Below are 15,218 nucleotides of genomic sequence, written 5' to 3'. Positions count from 1 at the left end.
AAACAGTTTTAATTTCCGTGGATAGAATGACAGTTCAATCGATAAAATGACAGTTTGCCCAGAAAAAAAAAATGCTTTTCAAAAATAGTTTCCGGCCGCCAAAAATTATGATGTTTTGGATTTCGACTAATGTTTGGACGGAGATTCCGATTATGTAATAATCTAGATACCCCTAAAGAACCCAATTGTCAACTTTCGGTTTCTCGTGCATGCAATAATTCGGCACCAACATTTCAAAAGGGCGTAACTGCATTTTGAAACAAACCACTCTTTCACATCTGTGGGTCATATTTTAAGTTTCCCACGAAATTCACAAACATTACTAGACAGAGAAATTGCTCTTCTTTCCCATACTGGCGGTGATTTGCATGGCGGCATTGAAATACGATCCACAGATGTGAAAGAGGGGTTTGTTTCAAAATGCAGTTACGTCCTTTTGAAATGTTGGTGCCGAATTAAGGTTTTCTGGCCATTTTATATTAGCCAAGGAGATTGAGACACACATGGAGGCGCATGGTTGTTGTTGCCTGCGCTATCCGTGTTAGAGGTCATTCAAATATGATGACACTCCCAGCGGGACAGAGGGGGGAAAAAGGGTCTGGAATGACCGAAAAATGATAGACGTAATTTTTGAATGTTTTCATCAAGTGGCATCTTACCTCATGGCAGATGGGGTTTGTACCACTTCCGTTTTACGAACCAACATTTCAAATCGCTAAAAATCATTGAAAATGCATTAGCTTCGGGAATATTTTTGCTAGAGGATCAAGCAAATATTGTTTAGTTGCTGTTACCACTTTGAATGCCTAACAAATGACGCTTTTTATCATTGAAAGCGATGAAAGTTTGAAAAATGGATCTTACCCCACTTTCCTCTAGTAAAAAAATGCTGACAACTTATCAATGTGGTATTTTTAACATCTATCTAGAAGCTAGGCAGGCAAACCCCGGATTTTTTTGGATTTCCCAATGAAAATTCCGGTTTTTGAGCTTGCAATTCAGGTTTTCTGGTGATTTGATTTATCACATGTTTCCATCTTTAGTCATTTCAATATTTACAGCTGGAGATGGTAGCAGGCTGTGCGCGCATGTGGCTACATTTTTAAAATCGTCTGTCACGCGTTTTCTCTGTTCCACGTTGTTTTGAGTATGGCCGGCCAAAATGCTATGCCATCCGAAAAAGTGCCTTCGAAGTGATCTTCGGTGTTTTCACATTTTTATCACTTGCCGGTGGATCACGTAACAGTAGCATTGTGGCTCTTACGCTACCATTAATAACTCCCAACTTCCTGTGATGTCTATAGAAGAGATGGATGTGTTAGCTAGATACTCTTTTAACCCTCGAGCGATCGCGCTGTTGTATTTTGTACAACGCGTTGAAAAAATCTCGCCAGTTGTACTCAGCATTAGCGTGGTGCTGACGGTGGTGGCCAACCACGCGAGTTACGGAAGGTTAAGTAGGCATTCAAGCCACATAGAAAATGTTAGAAATTTTCCAATTCCACAAAATTGTAAAGATGTTCATAGGCTTCTAGGTTTGATGAGCTATTTAAAAAAATGTATCCAAAATTTTGCAGTTATTGCCAGGCCTTTCCACATTTTTTTTCAGAAAGATGTAGGGTTTCGATTTGAAAAAGAACAACACGCAGAAAAATATCACAAGGTCGAATCTAAGAACACAATGATTAGAATCAATTATTTTTGTACATTTTGAAACAAATACTATATTTTATTATTTCTAAGCATGCATTTTTTAGAAACAACAAAAATTCGAGTTGAATCAAAAATTGCATTTTAATTATGATTTCAACTGATCGCAATTATTGCTTCAACAATGCAGTTTTGTAGAATCAACAAAACTTTTGTTCAAACCAATAAATTTTAATTTTCGACTTTAAAATTTGTTCCGGTGTATAAGATTGGAAGCAAAATACGGCCGCCATCTTGTAGTTGTCAAGTCAAATAAACAAAAATGTCGAACGCGGAACCGAAAATCGAAGAGCTGGTGGAGGTTGAAAGCCTCGACGAAGAAACGGCAGAATTTATTGCAGTACTTGAAAGTTTTGGTTCGTCGGATACTATTATCAACGCTTTTTTGGGTAAGTTTATATCGTTTGAACTAGATCAGAATAAACATTCAATATTGTTTTCAGCAAATCAGTACACAATCGACACACTGCGAATCATCGAGCGGCAGGAGGTGGAAGAGCTTATTCCGCAGCCTTTCTTGGCGGAAAGGACGAAGTTTATACACGGCCTCAACGAGTGGAGAAAGCAGAAGGTAATGTGTACTATGCCGATATAATAGTCAATCGAATTAATTTCTTCTATCACAGAATCTCCCTCTTCTCTCCGGAACTGGAAATCCTCCTGCGGTATCGCTGCCGCCGGCTATACCGGAATTATCGAGAGAAACGTGTACCGCCGCATATTTCCTCCGATCGTCAGCAAAAGGCCAGGCAATCCTGAACAAATACGCTGAAAGTCCGTTTCTGACCAGAACTGATAAGAAATCGATTACGCAGATTGTGGTGGACGAATTCAAAGATCGTTTTTCGAAGCTAACCTCTTCCGAACTGGAGCAAAGGGCGATTGAGTTGTCGAAACTATTTCCGAGTGAACCGAAGGTAAGTTCTTTTGGTGCTGTTTATTACCTAAGATTAATATAACCACATTACTTTACAGGAAGTGTGGTATCAATCCCCGTGGAGCACCGACGGCGTTGGCCGAAGGATTAAGATCAGGAAGCAGGCTAAGGGAAGATTGTACGACCGTAATATAAATTACAAACCAGTCGGCGTGAATAACCTTCAGCCGCCGCCATCCGGAAGTGACGCAGGACAATCAGCAGAGGAAATCACCGACGAACAAAGTAAGTACTCGAGGCAAAAAATTGTTAATTATCGAGCAGTCGCGTCTACGACCACCATCAGCGACACCACGCTTATGCTGTGTGCCACTTGCGTGTTTTTTATTGCGTGTGTACACAAATGATCTATCCACTTTTTATGTTTGCTATGTTATTTATATTAGTTTAAAACAGTTGTCCAATTCATCAGTTCAAGAGAGACGCAAACATTCAAAGCTTTTTCTAATAAATCTTTATTAATTGAAATAAAATTATTACTAAAATCACAATAACAATAACCTGCATTTAGTTTCAGAGTATCAACAGACCAAGAAATGGATTGTGCATAATCAGGATGAGTGGGAGGAGTTGAAGACTAAATGGAAACAAACAGCCCGATTGAGAATTTACGAACTGTCAAAGAACACCAGCAAAACCGCTGCGTCTATTCTCTCTGAGTACTCAGTGTTTCGCAATCATCAAGCCTATCAGCTGGTACAGATTGATTTCCAGCAGCGATTTCCAGACAAGGAGAAGCTACTTTTTGATCGTTGGTATCAATTTCTCGCGGGTGTCCTCCCAATATTGGAGGCTGAAGTTAATGATGCAGACGGGAAGGAATTGCTTAATCATTTGAGGGCTCAGGATATAACAACTGGTAATTATTGTTTTATTAAAACATATGAATGATTTATAAATTGGTAATAAGCTTTTCTTTTTAGATGGTCAAGGTTTCATAACAGTTTTGCTGCTGGCTCACATACTGCCAAGCCCGGTACTGACGTTTGCGCAGAAGCGACGTTGGAAGCCTTCAATCGTGGAGTCCCGTGACAGCGTGATAATCCAGGTCGACAATTTGGCGGAACTACGGACAACATTGAACAAATATTTCAACTCCTGTCGTGAAAAGGGAATAGACTCAACGCCTTTCATCGTTGTTCATGGAAGTGATCCAAAACATCCGGAAGGATTCTCAGTCTGGAACAATGTAGTGGCGTATAAATTGCCAAATCTGCAGAAAGCACTTGACGTTTGCGTGAAGCTGTTCAAAACCTACGACATCCCGTTTCCACGACAATCATCGTTGATTTGGAATCTGCTGGCTACGTTCCTCTACGGCTTTGACGCCCCACCGGATCAAATTCATATCGCTGCCCTTTGCTCATCGATTTCGTCAAACAACTGATCTGCAATATGATCCACTGCATAGTTCCACGATGTAATTGGAAAAATAGCTCGATTGAACGGTTATATGATCACTTAAATAAATACCACGGAAGTCTCAAAGTTTACGAATGTAATTCAGGAAAATGTACCAGAAAGTTCAACGTGAAGTCCTCGTTTTTACGTCATTTCAAAACGCATTTCAACGAAACACCATGTACTGGAATCGCCGAATCAATCGAGCAGACATCAACGCAGTCATCCACTACCGAACCAACCAATTTTACCACTGCATACGCCGAAAACGACCCAACTACAAGCCATACCCCAAGTGAACCGAAAGAAATCAATGCTCCAAGTCTCCGATTAGAAGAAGACCTGTTATATAGGACCGAATTGAACGTTCTGCTTCAGAAAATGCAGCATGCATCTATAGACTTCAACCTGAAATATTTGAATGAAAACACGATTCCTAGAAAAATTGTATTTGATATTCAGAAAGACATCAAATCAAAAATCATCGATCCATTTTCTGAAGCGGTTGACGTTATGCAATCGCTTGGTTTGGTAACCGAAGAAGGTAGACATATTTTCAATCAAATGCTGTCAGCGGTTAACGAAGTAGAATCTGAGTATAAGTACCTAGCAAAGTTGAAGGAGTTGGATTTGTACGTCGATCCCAGGGAATTTGTTATAAGTAATGAACTTCGACCTGGTATTGTACATAATGAACAGATGTTGGATAACAATCCCGTAACAGGTAAGCGATAATTTAAATCAATTTAGTTACATCTAAGCTTTTACACTTTATTTTTCTCTGATTTCGTACGCTTCCATACTATCAATAATATATACTTCATTATATACTATTCAAATTTTAAATGATCTAAAAAAACAGCGCATATTAAAAAACGAGCGTAAATAAATAGTAAGTTATTGAAAACGATAGGCTTTTGAAGAATGTGGGTTGGGTTTTCTGTTAGATATGATGGGTACAGTAATTGCGTTGTGCATAATTATTTTTTATTGAAATATATTACAGGTGTTCTTCTGCCAGTCAAATTTACCTTGAGGAAATATTTAGAATCGGAAGGAGTCATGGACACCCTGATGAGCAACATTCTACCCTCGGCAGATGGTTATATTCGGAGTATACTGGATGGCAGTGTTTGGAAATCTAGAACTGCAGGACTAGAATCGAGGGTCATCATCCCGCTAAACCTATTTTTCGACGACTTCACTACCACCGATACTGTCTCACCTCATGCAGCGCGTACATCTATATGTGGAATTTACTGTTACATCCCATGTCTTCCTTCGAATGTTCTGACAAAGTTGGAGAACATACTTGTCGTCGGTTATGTACTATCAGAAGACCGAAAGGAGTATAACAATGATCAGTTGTTCAGTAACTTAGTTAGTTCACTAATCGAATTGGAAACAAAAGGTCTAGTAATCAGTTTTAGAAAAGAAAACATCACAGTTTATTTTATGCTAGGAAATATTACTGGAGACAACTTAGGATTATCAGGTATCCTAGATTTGGTAGAGTCGGCACGAGCTAATTTCTATTGTAGGTTGTGCAAACGAAATCGAGAGCAAAGAGAAAAGGACACAGTTGAGTATATAGATAGTTTCAGAACGATTGAGAATTATCAGGAGGATTTGCTCAAGGATGAAGTATCGACAACGGGCATCAAAAGTAACAGCGTTTTTAACATAATACCATCTTTCCATGTAGTTCTTAATGTTTACTTTGATATGATGCACGATCTCTGGGAAGGAGTATGTGTGTATGGCTTAGGACACTATTTCCATTATTTTATCAAAATCAAAAAATGCTTCACTCTAGACGATTTGAATTACAGAAAAAATCTTTTTGTATTTGGAAAACACAACTCATCTAACATTCCAGATGACATAAAAGATATAAATATTTCAAAATGCAAAGTTAAAATGACGGCTAGTGAAATAAAAACTCTAGTTACGTTCTTGCCACTAATCATAGGAAATTTAGTACCTGAGGATGATCCAGTATGGAAACATTTCTGCATATTGCTCAAAATATGTAACATATTAATGCTCCGCGAAATATCATTAGATCATTTAAAAATTTTGAGAGAGCTTGTAAATACGCATCATGAACAATATACAATTCTTTTTAACGATTGTCTCAAGCCAAAACACCACAACATTGTTCATTACGCAACTTTTATTCTATGCTCAGGCACCCCTCGTCATCAATGGACTATGCGAGGAGAAGCGAAGCATCGAGAAGCCAAGCAATATAGTAGAGTGAACAATAACAAAATCAATCTGTGTAAATCTCTTGGTATTAAAGCTAGCCTGAAATTTGCTTTCAACGTATTTAATAATTCATTTATTTCGTCCACAATTGATCTGTCTAAGTCAAAATTATCGGTCATGCATCTTAAAAGCGAATATGCTGGACTTCTCACTAATGATTACAAAATAGACAGTAACGCGGTAAAATATGTCGACAAGTTTTGGAAGTATGGATTAGAATTTTCAAAAAACACAATATTTTATGTACGACAAAACGAACTGATAAGTATTTATGAATTGGAGGATATACTGTTAAACAACGATGAAAAGTTGATAATTATTTGTCGCAATATTCATTCACATGGTTTCAATGAACACTTCCAGTCGTTTGAAGTTTATAAAACAATGATTGTTACTGTTGTTGTCGACATAGAGATCTTAGAAACTTGTATAGTTGATTTACATAAGTTAGAAGATAAGTTGTATCTACGTTGTTGTAACTTGATAAAAATAATAAATAATGTATGAACATAAATTGGGAGTAAACTTTACTACAAGGCGCAGTTTTTTGCAAAGGGATTCAATTTTGTCAAAGAACAAAATTGAATTCCTTGCAAAATTACGGCGCCTTGTTGCAACTTTTGATACATTTAACAAAAAAAAAAACTATTCAAACTCAACAAATCTGCTTTTTGAATCAATGTTTCGCATTTGTTGAAACAAAAATATTTTTTTTAGAAGCAAACGCACTATTTTGTCGTTTTAAACTGATCGCAGCTGTTGATGCAAAAATATATATTCATTAAATTTACAAATCATATTTTGGTTTCAACAATATTATGCTTTGTTTTTGACAGCTAGTCGATTTTAGGCAATTTTAGAATCAACAATTTTCGTTTTTAGAAATGACTGGGTACATTTATTGAATCAAAAGAAATTATTGGTAAGCCCTGAGTCTACAATATTATTTGTTGAATCTATTCGTATTTCTTTTATATTTACAATATATTTCTCTGCGTGAAGTCTTAAGTGACAATAACAATTCTATGATGATCTAGAAAATATTTTCAAAGATAAAACCATGAAACAAAACTGTTTATCCTACAAAGGTAGAATGATCCAAGGTATACGTCACAACACTAATTTGGCCCACGCTACAGTAGGTTTTCAAGACTATTTTTTAAGTTTCGCTTAAATAATAACGGTTTTATAGAAACGTACTCAGAATACGGGATATTCATAAATCAATGATAAGGTTAGCTCTAAGTTTGTCGATCTTAATATTACCTCTTTTAAATGCGATTATAGCATAGCTTAAATCAATATCAAATAACATCTAACTAACATTTAACTAACATCTTTAGTTCATATGAATCTGTTTAATTTTTCAAATATAGGAGGTACACTTTATTTAATAAAAGATATATTTGAAAACATAATAAATATTATTCATAGATGTTGCGGTGTTCTCCGGCACGAATAGACAAAAATTGAAAGCAGCTTTGGTTGGAGCAGCTTCAATGCTGGAAATACATCATTCATTATAATACCATCTCTTTCCACAACAGTTTACTTTCTGCTATGGATCCGAACCTTATTGCCAGTTTCACAGATAGATAATAACCACCACAACAATAGAAGTATCAGAACATCAGATTTAAGATTTAGCATGGAAAATCAAGATGTCGCCCTCAGTCTATCGGTAATATGGTGCGTAATATTTGCAAAATACACGTATTTTTTTATACGAAAAATATATCATTATCTAAAAATAAAAACAGCTTTTGGACTCACAATCTGTTTTTGCATTTATTCCAACATGGCTTCCGTATCAGGTATCAGAAGGCCGGCTACAGAGGCACGTTATCCTCCATTTGGGACATTTGTGCCATCGCCATACACATAAGCCTATTTCATCATTTACCTGAGGGAGAATGGGACAAAGGATGGGTATTAGAAAAAGGAAAGGTGATGAAATATGAGAGGGGTGCCCTAGAAGAATGAACGCATAAGCGCAAGAAGAGCTCATAGTCCATACCACAACGGGTGTAATCAGTGCCCTAAAAAGGACACTGTAAAACGCATAAGCGCAAAGAGAGCTTATCCGCTTATCCGCGAGCGGTAATGGCGGCGGCGGGCACAAATAACCGATTCGAATTTTGACATTTCTTGGGGATCGCAATCGGTTGGCGCCACCGAACGGTGGGTGAAGGGGTGAGGAGGAGAATGGCACTGTTTTGACTTTCCCCCAATAAACGTCAAAATCCGAACCGGTTGGATATGCCCGCCGCCGCCATTACCGCTCGCGGATAAGTGGATAGCTCATTGGATGTAGCTTGTGACGTCATGCGGCTTTCAATATGACATTGAAAGGCACGGCATCGAAAGCATCCTCAATATTAAAGAAATCACCCAAGCAAAAACTACGTTTGAGCGAGTGCTTTTTTGAAAACGTATACAACTTTGTGTAAAAGAATCACTGTAGACATCCCAAATTGATAAGCATGTGAGTTCACATGAATAGGTATGTTAGTCAGACGAACATCACAGATGTGTTAATCGACAATGCGTTTCAAGCATTTTACAAAGAACGAGGTAACCTGATAAATCTGGAACTCATTTCTTCATTATACAACGCACGCACCCTTTCGGGATAAAACTATAGAGTAATTTCACGCTATGACAATACCCAATAGAAAACTACAAGAGTTCATAACATGTTTGAAATACTCAAATCCCACTGGAGATTAATATGACGGAGAATCAAAGCTGTAATTTAAATGTATGTAATTCATTGTGTAGTACAGTTTTAGTTATAACATATGTCTACCATCATTTCTACGTCCATTGTGAAATATTATGCGTTGCGCGAAATTTTTTGAGCGCGAGTGCCCGTATACCTCCGCCAGTACGGTAAATCGTGTTGGTGTTTTCGGCGCAGTATTCTTTGGCCCATTCGCGCACTTATTGTAAAAGACACCATAACGATTAAACGTACGAGCGGAGGTCTATTAGCGATTTTGCACCATTTTCGCTCTCTATTTTCTTGCAACGGATAATATTTGTTTTTTTAGGTTAACATTAATAAGTACGATTAAATTGCTATTCGACTAAATGTACATTCGACCAAATGTCATATAATAGGTTATATTAAAACAAACCTTCAACCAAACGTTTATTCGACCAAATGCCCTAAAGCCATTAGGGCATATGTTACATTCGGGTGGATAGTTTTCGGTTAAATGTAAATGGTAAAGTTTTCGCGACCCACTAAAGAAAAATAGAGAAGCTAAGGTTATACGAAAATAATGAAAAAACTGCAGAATATTTTCACTGAATTATTTAAGCCAAGCAGTTGCAGAAGATCTACTTTTTTTATCAATTACGTTACAGTTATTTCAACTACTTTTTTTTGAAGAAGTTGAGCAAAAGCAATTTTAAGACATTCCCAAACAATAATAACTGTAGTCCCGTTACGTGGGTAGATCACCTTAGAACGGCGCGTTACGGTGTAAGATCTACCACATTGCATCAAATTTTGATCTTGCTATTTTGCTGCCTAAAGTGGTAGCATTGCAGATTAAAATTTGATGTATTTTTTGTTATGTTTATGTTTTGTTTTAACTGCTAATAATCCTTTTGTTTTAGGGAGATTCAGGTAATTTTAATGTATAATTTTGAAAAATAGTAACTGTAACGAGCGTATCACTTATATCTTATCCAGTATTTATTTATTAATCCTTTATTCTCTTTTCAGTGAATCTTACCATCATGGCTGGCGCACTAATAAATCTTTTTAGCAAATCACCGTACACATCATCATATTGATACATGCGAACATGTTTAAATATCTATATCGTTCTGGAAGCGTTTGGTACGGGAGGTCCACGCTTCCATCTTTCCCATCGATTTCAAGGTGTAGAATGTTTTCAAATATTTATTATGTTGAAATCGTTTTATCCCTTGAAATCTTCTCTGCGGTACATGCTGCGCAGTTGGTCTGGCCATTAGACATGAAAAATGATAGACTTGAAAAGTCTTCATTTTCCAGGATGCATTCAAGTAATGGCTGCGTTAGTGTGAGATTAGATTAGATTAGATTAGATTAGATTAGATTCTCAAACAATAATAACTGTAATGTTATTTTAAATTGTAGTATGTTGGAGATGATTCCGATTTTAGATTTTTACTTGACATTTTTAGTTAGAAAACTACACGGATCAATTCTAAATCCTATTTTCAAATTCTATGCTACTAATATTAACATCAAATTCGTCATAAGGCATGGTACACAAATTACGTAACGCTAAAATCAGCGATTTCAGACTCCCCCCTCCCCCATGTAACGCTTTTTGCATGAAAACCAAAAATATTTTGTATGCCTCGTAACGCTAAGCTAGACCCCCCCCCTCTCCCTATAGCGTTACGTAATTTGTGTACGATGCCTAAACAGCATTATTTTTTATTATCTATATGAACGAGATTTTTAGTCCTAGGCTAGTTAATCTTGGGTCCCATGCTTAACTTTCCTTCCGAAAGAAGAACTCACATTGTGCGTGTTTGCCGGAAATGGGATTCGATCCCATGTCCACGGCGTGATAGTCCCGTGCTTTAACCATCACCTCAGGACCGCTTCACTAGCATAAAATAATTCGCATGATCTGTCCATAATCAGTTCGATGTCCGGGAATCTATAAAAGGTTAGCTGTGCGGACTGCGGAGTTGTCGGTTGGATGTGCGGAAATAAATTCTTTGGAGCAAGCAGCTACAGTCGATGCGATTAGCCAACATGTCAAAAAAACAACAACTTTCTCCGAAGAAAGTTTGACGTTCCGATAAAGTCATGTATTAATGCGGAAAAAAAGTAGGTTTCGAGCATCAACACAGGGCAGTCGGCGTAACAACGATGATAAATTGCTCACTAGAAACCCGAACTGTATGAAGCTAAAAGCCTAACAAACATAAATCAATAACAGAATAATCTGTACGTATATTAAACAAATGACCACAAATGTAGAATGTCCCTCGCGACCCATCCAAAAAGGTTGAAAAAGGTCGGTTTTTGCGTGACATAATTTGTGTATCACCCCTTGGGAAACCATGACCTAGAATACAATTATCTACCATGCGTCTCCACCACAATCTAAGGTAAGTTACATTTTTGAATATAAACATCATACTTTTGACGATGCTGTGTTCAAATCGTCAACACTTCAGGATTTAATTTCTTCTTCGTGAGAGTCAGTTATGTGCCCGTTCATGCCTATAAACATTTGGGAATCATTGAACTTGCAGAGACGACAATTACAACCGAACAACTTCTCTGCAGGAGCAAAGAAATCGTAACCTGCATACAATCGGATTGGAAAAGTCATCATGAGAATGCGACATTGAACTCGAACAAAAAGCAAGATCATGTACAAGTGATGGGAAAGCACTCCACCCCCGTATCGCCGTGGGAGGGCACATTTCTCACACTTGACCAATCGCCTTTCCCCCATAGGGGTCGCATGCATGGACGATGAAGATATACCGCAAGAGAAAGTAAAAGCTACATACAGTTGGATATGTGTTTTGTCAAAAGTGCCGGAAACCTGGTGGCAATGTTAACCTGTGTGACAATGACAATAGAACTGGTGTGTTGAATCGAGTATTGCTTTCACACGGCGCACGATAATGATTTCTGTTTGGTTTGCCGTAATGGTCATCTGTTGTAGAACAAGCTGTTGGATTAGTAATGCCTTTTACTATAATAAAATGTTAATTACTGTACGTAGGCAAGGCACTTATCGGACGTATGGCTGACATAATCAAGCCACTATAATCCTAAAGGGTTTAGATTTGATTAATGAATCCCCTTTTTGGTGTACATGACTGCGCGCGTAGGGGTTAAATTGGGCTTGAACCAGACAGACATTTGAACTTTAGATGGTTTATAAAATGGCAATCGATATCCAACATTGTCTAATGCTTATTTCTAGACATTAGACATTGATAAGGTAAACAATTATATGCACTAGTTAACGGGGACACCAACTTCTTCTTCTTCTTCTTCTTTATGGCTCTACGTCCGCACTGGGACTTGGCCTGCCTCGTTTCAACTTAGTGTTCTTTGAGCACTTCCACAGTTATTAATTGAAGGGCTTTCTTTGACTGCCATTGCAAGAATTTGTATATTGTGAGGCAAGTACAATGATACTCTATGCCCAGGGAGTCGAGAAAATTTTCGGACCGGAACGGGAATCGAACCCGCCGTCTCCGGATTGGCGATCCATAGCCTTAACCACTAGGCTAATTGGAGACCCCAACTTAATGTGGAGTTCATAGGCGTAGCCAGAGGGGGCAGGGGGGGGGGGCGTGGCCCTCCCCTGGCCGCCAGATTAATTTTTAATATCGAGCCAACTCAAATATTATCAATAATTCAGAGTTCCAGAAAAAAAAAATCTCAAAAAATTTGATGTTTTAATAATTTAGGTTTTTATCCACAACTATCAAACCCTTTTTACTCGAGAACCACAGGAAATTTCGCCAAATATTGCTCCAAGAGAACCACTTCAATCTTATCTTAGATTTTTTTTACCAAATAACAAGCTTGGTCGAATGGCTAAACTTTGTGATGTTTAATCATAGAATACAAAAACAGCATGCCAAATTTTCCAGATATGCCGGAACCGGTTCCGGTAGGGAAAAAGAAGGACTTAGTAGAATTATATGCTGCTATAGAGTGTAGTTATGTGCTACTGCAACACGAATTTTCACTAGTAAAGCCTGTATCCGCAATAATCGGGACACAAAAGTACGGCAGTAACTCTGTACTGAATCAATAAAAAATGGCCAAAAATTAACTGAGAACTCTTTGATGTATGTTTATTATTTGTGCAAAATTTCATAGAAATCGATGCATTACTTTTAACTGTGGATGTGAAACAAACAGACGTGGTTTTTAAGATTTTGTACAATCAACACCAATTTTCATTCGCATATTAGATGGCTCTTTTCCGCTACAATTCAAAATTCTGTGAAGATAATTATGAAACTTCGGGAGCAGTTATGATACTTATAGAGACACTTTCTTGCAAAATTTCATCAACTTTTATCAATTGGATTGTCAGTTACTGGTGTTGAAAGGAGATAGTGTTAGTGAAAATGTTTCATGATTTTTCTGTGCGATGTTTGCCCATTCATAACTTTTGAATGTCTCTGACAATTTTCATGAAATTTTCACAGAAGGTAGATGATTATGTTTATATTATGACTGCAAAATTTGATGATTATTAGTGTAGTACTTTCAACAATACAATCAAAACAATAAGGGGTAATCACTAATTGTTGTCTGAGGGGCTAAAATCACGGTCAGCCCCAATATATGTTTCGACTATAAAATTGTTGATGCAAGTAAAGTAGATTGAGAGGTTTGTGTTCAAAATTCCAGTCATTTTCTTTATCAAATTCAAAACTTACAGCGCTGACAAGCTAAACCAGGGGCTGTACAAAATTCAATTGCTCGCGTTCTACTGTTGCATTGCTACAACAAAAGGTACTTCACCGATTCACATGAAATTTTGCAGGTGAAATGAACACATCTTGAGATATTATCAGGCAAAATTTGAGCAATTTTAATGTATCTATTGCAGAGTTGCAGCCATATTTCTGTGTCCCGATTATTGCGGATACAGGCTTTATTCAATTCAAACAAACGCCATGCTAAGAGCCAAATACCGGGGATTTCTTTACAAATGCTTTCAAGGACACCTTCAGAGATTTCTTCAGGAATTTCTTCATATATTCCTTAGAAAATTCCTCTTAAATATGATACAATCTGGAATAATTCGAAGTATTTCAGCAGGAATATCTTACAGGAAATTTTATCACAGATTTGCGAAAAAATCCAGGAGTTCCTTAAAACATTGTGCAATTGTATTTTTGAGTCCATCCAAAGATTCGAACAATTATTCGACCAAAAGTTATTGCGGACATGCATTCCTCCATATTTTTTTTCCAACAAAAATATGTGCAATAATTTGTTAAGAAAGTTTTCCTGGGATTTCCTAAGGAATTCCTCATGGGGTTGCTTCCTGGATACCTCATGGTTTTTTTTCAGGAATTCCTCCATGTTTTCCTTCTAGAATTCCTCCAGGAATTCACCCGGGAATTTCTTCCGTGTTTCTTTCAGGAACAAGTCAAGGGATAATTTAAAAACTCCTCGAACGCTTCCCCCAGGAACGCTTTTTAAGGAGTTCCTCTTGAATTTCTTTCAAGAATTAATCCAGTACTTCCTCTAGCGACTGTTTAGGGATTCTTTTAGGAATAACTCTAGGAATTGCTTTCAGGATTCCTGCTGGGGTTTCTTCAGGAGCTCATGCAGGGATTCCTTCAGGAATTGCTACAGGGATTCCTCAAGGAGTTCCTCCAGTAACTCTTCTTGAAATTCCTTCAGGATTTCTCCAAGGATTCCATCTGCAATTTCCTCAGGAATTCTTTCTGGGATTCCTACAGGAATTTCTCAAGGGATTCCTCCACGAATTTCTTCAGTGATTCCTCCAGGAATCATTCCAGGGATTCCTCTGGGAATTGCTGCAGGGATTTCTCTAAACAATCATCCAGGGATTCCTTTAGAAATGCCTCTAGAGATTCCTCCAGAAACTCCTCCAGGAATTCTTTTAGTGATTCCTCCAGGAGTATTCCCAGGGCTTCCTCCGTTTATCCCACAGACATTTCTCTAGGATATACTCCAAGAATTCCTCCATGGATTCCTCCAAGATTTTCTGCAGGACTAATCGGGAATTTCTTCTATGACTGTGCAACTTCTTATTTTAAAAATTTCTGCAAAGATTCTCCCAAGAACTCTTCTTAAGATTCCTTCAAGAATTCCTCCTTGCATTCTTTAAGGAGCTTCTCCAGGAAATACTTCAGTACTTCC

General features: G+C 37.5%; 2 protein-coding genes across 4 annotated transcripts in view; both read left to right on the top strand.

Moving 5' to 3' along the window:
- The window catches only part of LOC109431517 (allatostatins MIP), an 84,920-nt gene that overhangs the window by 47,353 nt on the left and 22,349 nt on the right, over positions 1-15,218 (top strand). The window lies entirely within an intron of this gene.
- LOC115260707 (uncharacterized) lies at positions 1,811-4,034 on the top strand. Its single transcript, XM_062856178.1, has 6 exons — positions 1,811-2,099; positions 2,154-2,281; positions 2,337-2,627; positions 2,686-2,872; positions 3,159-3,506; positions 3,571-4,034. The coding sequence occupies exons 1-6, from the start codon at positions 1,973-1,975 to the stop codon at positions 4,032-4,034; spliced, it is 1,545 nt and encodes a 514-aa protein (XP_062712162.1). The 5' UTR covers positions 1,811-1,972.

This window comes from Aedes albopictus, chromosome 1, assembly GCF_035046485.1.
Source record: "Aedes albopictus strain Foshan chromosome 1, AalbF5, whole genome shotgun sequence".
NCBI lineage: Eukaryota > Metazoa > Arthropoda > Insecta > Diptera > Culicidae > Aedes > Aedes albopictus.
The sequence above is the reverse complement of the archived record's forward strand: the minus strand, read 5'-3'. Positions and strand labels throughout refer to the sequence as shown.

Coding starts and splice junctions, on each gene's coding strand:
- LOC115260707 (XM_062856178.1), top strand. CDS start 1,973: ATGTCGAACGCGGAACCGAAAATCGAAGAGCTGGTGGAGGTTGAAAGC. Junction 2,628..2,685: donor TATTTCCGAGTGAACCGAAG/GTAAGTTCTTTT, acceptor ATTACTTTACAG/GAAGTGTGGTATCAATCCCC. Junction 2,873..3,158: donor GGAAATCACCGACGAACAAA/GTAAGTACTCGA, acceptor ACCTGCATTTAG/TTTCAGAGTATCAACAGACC.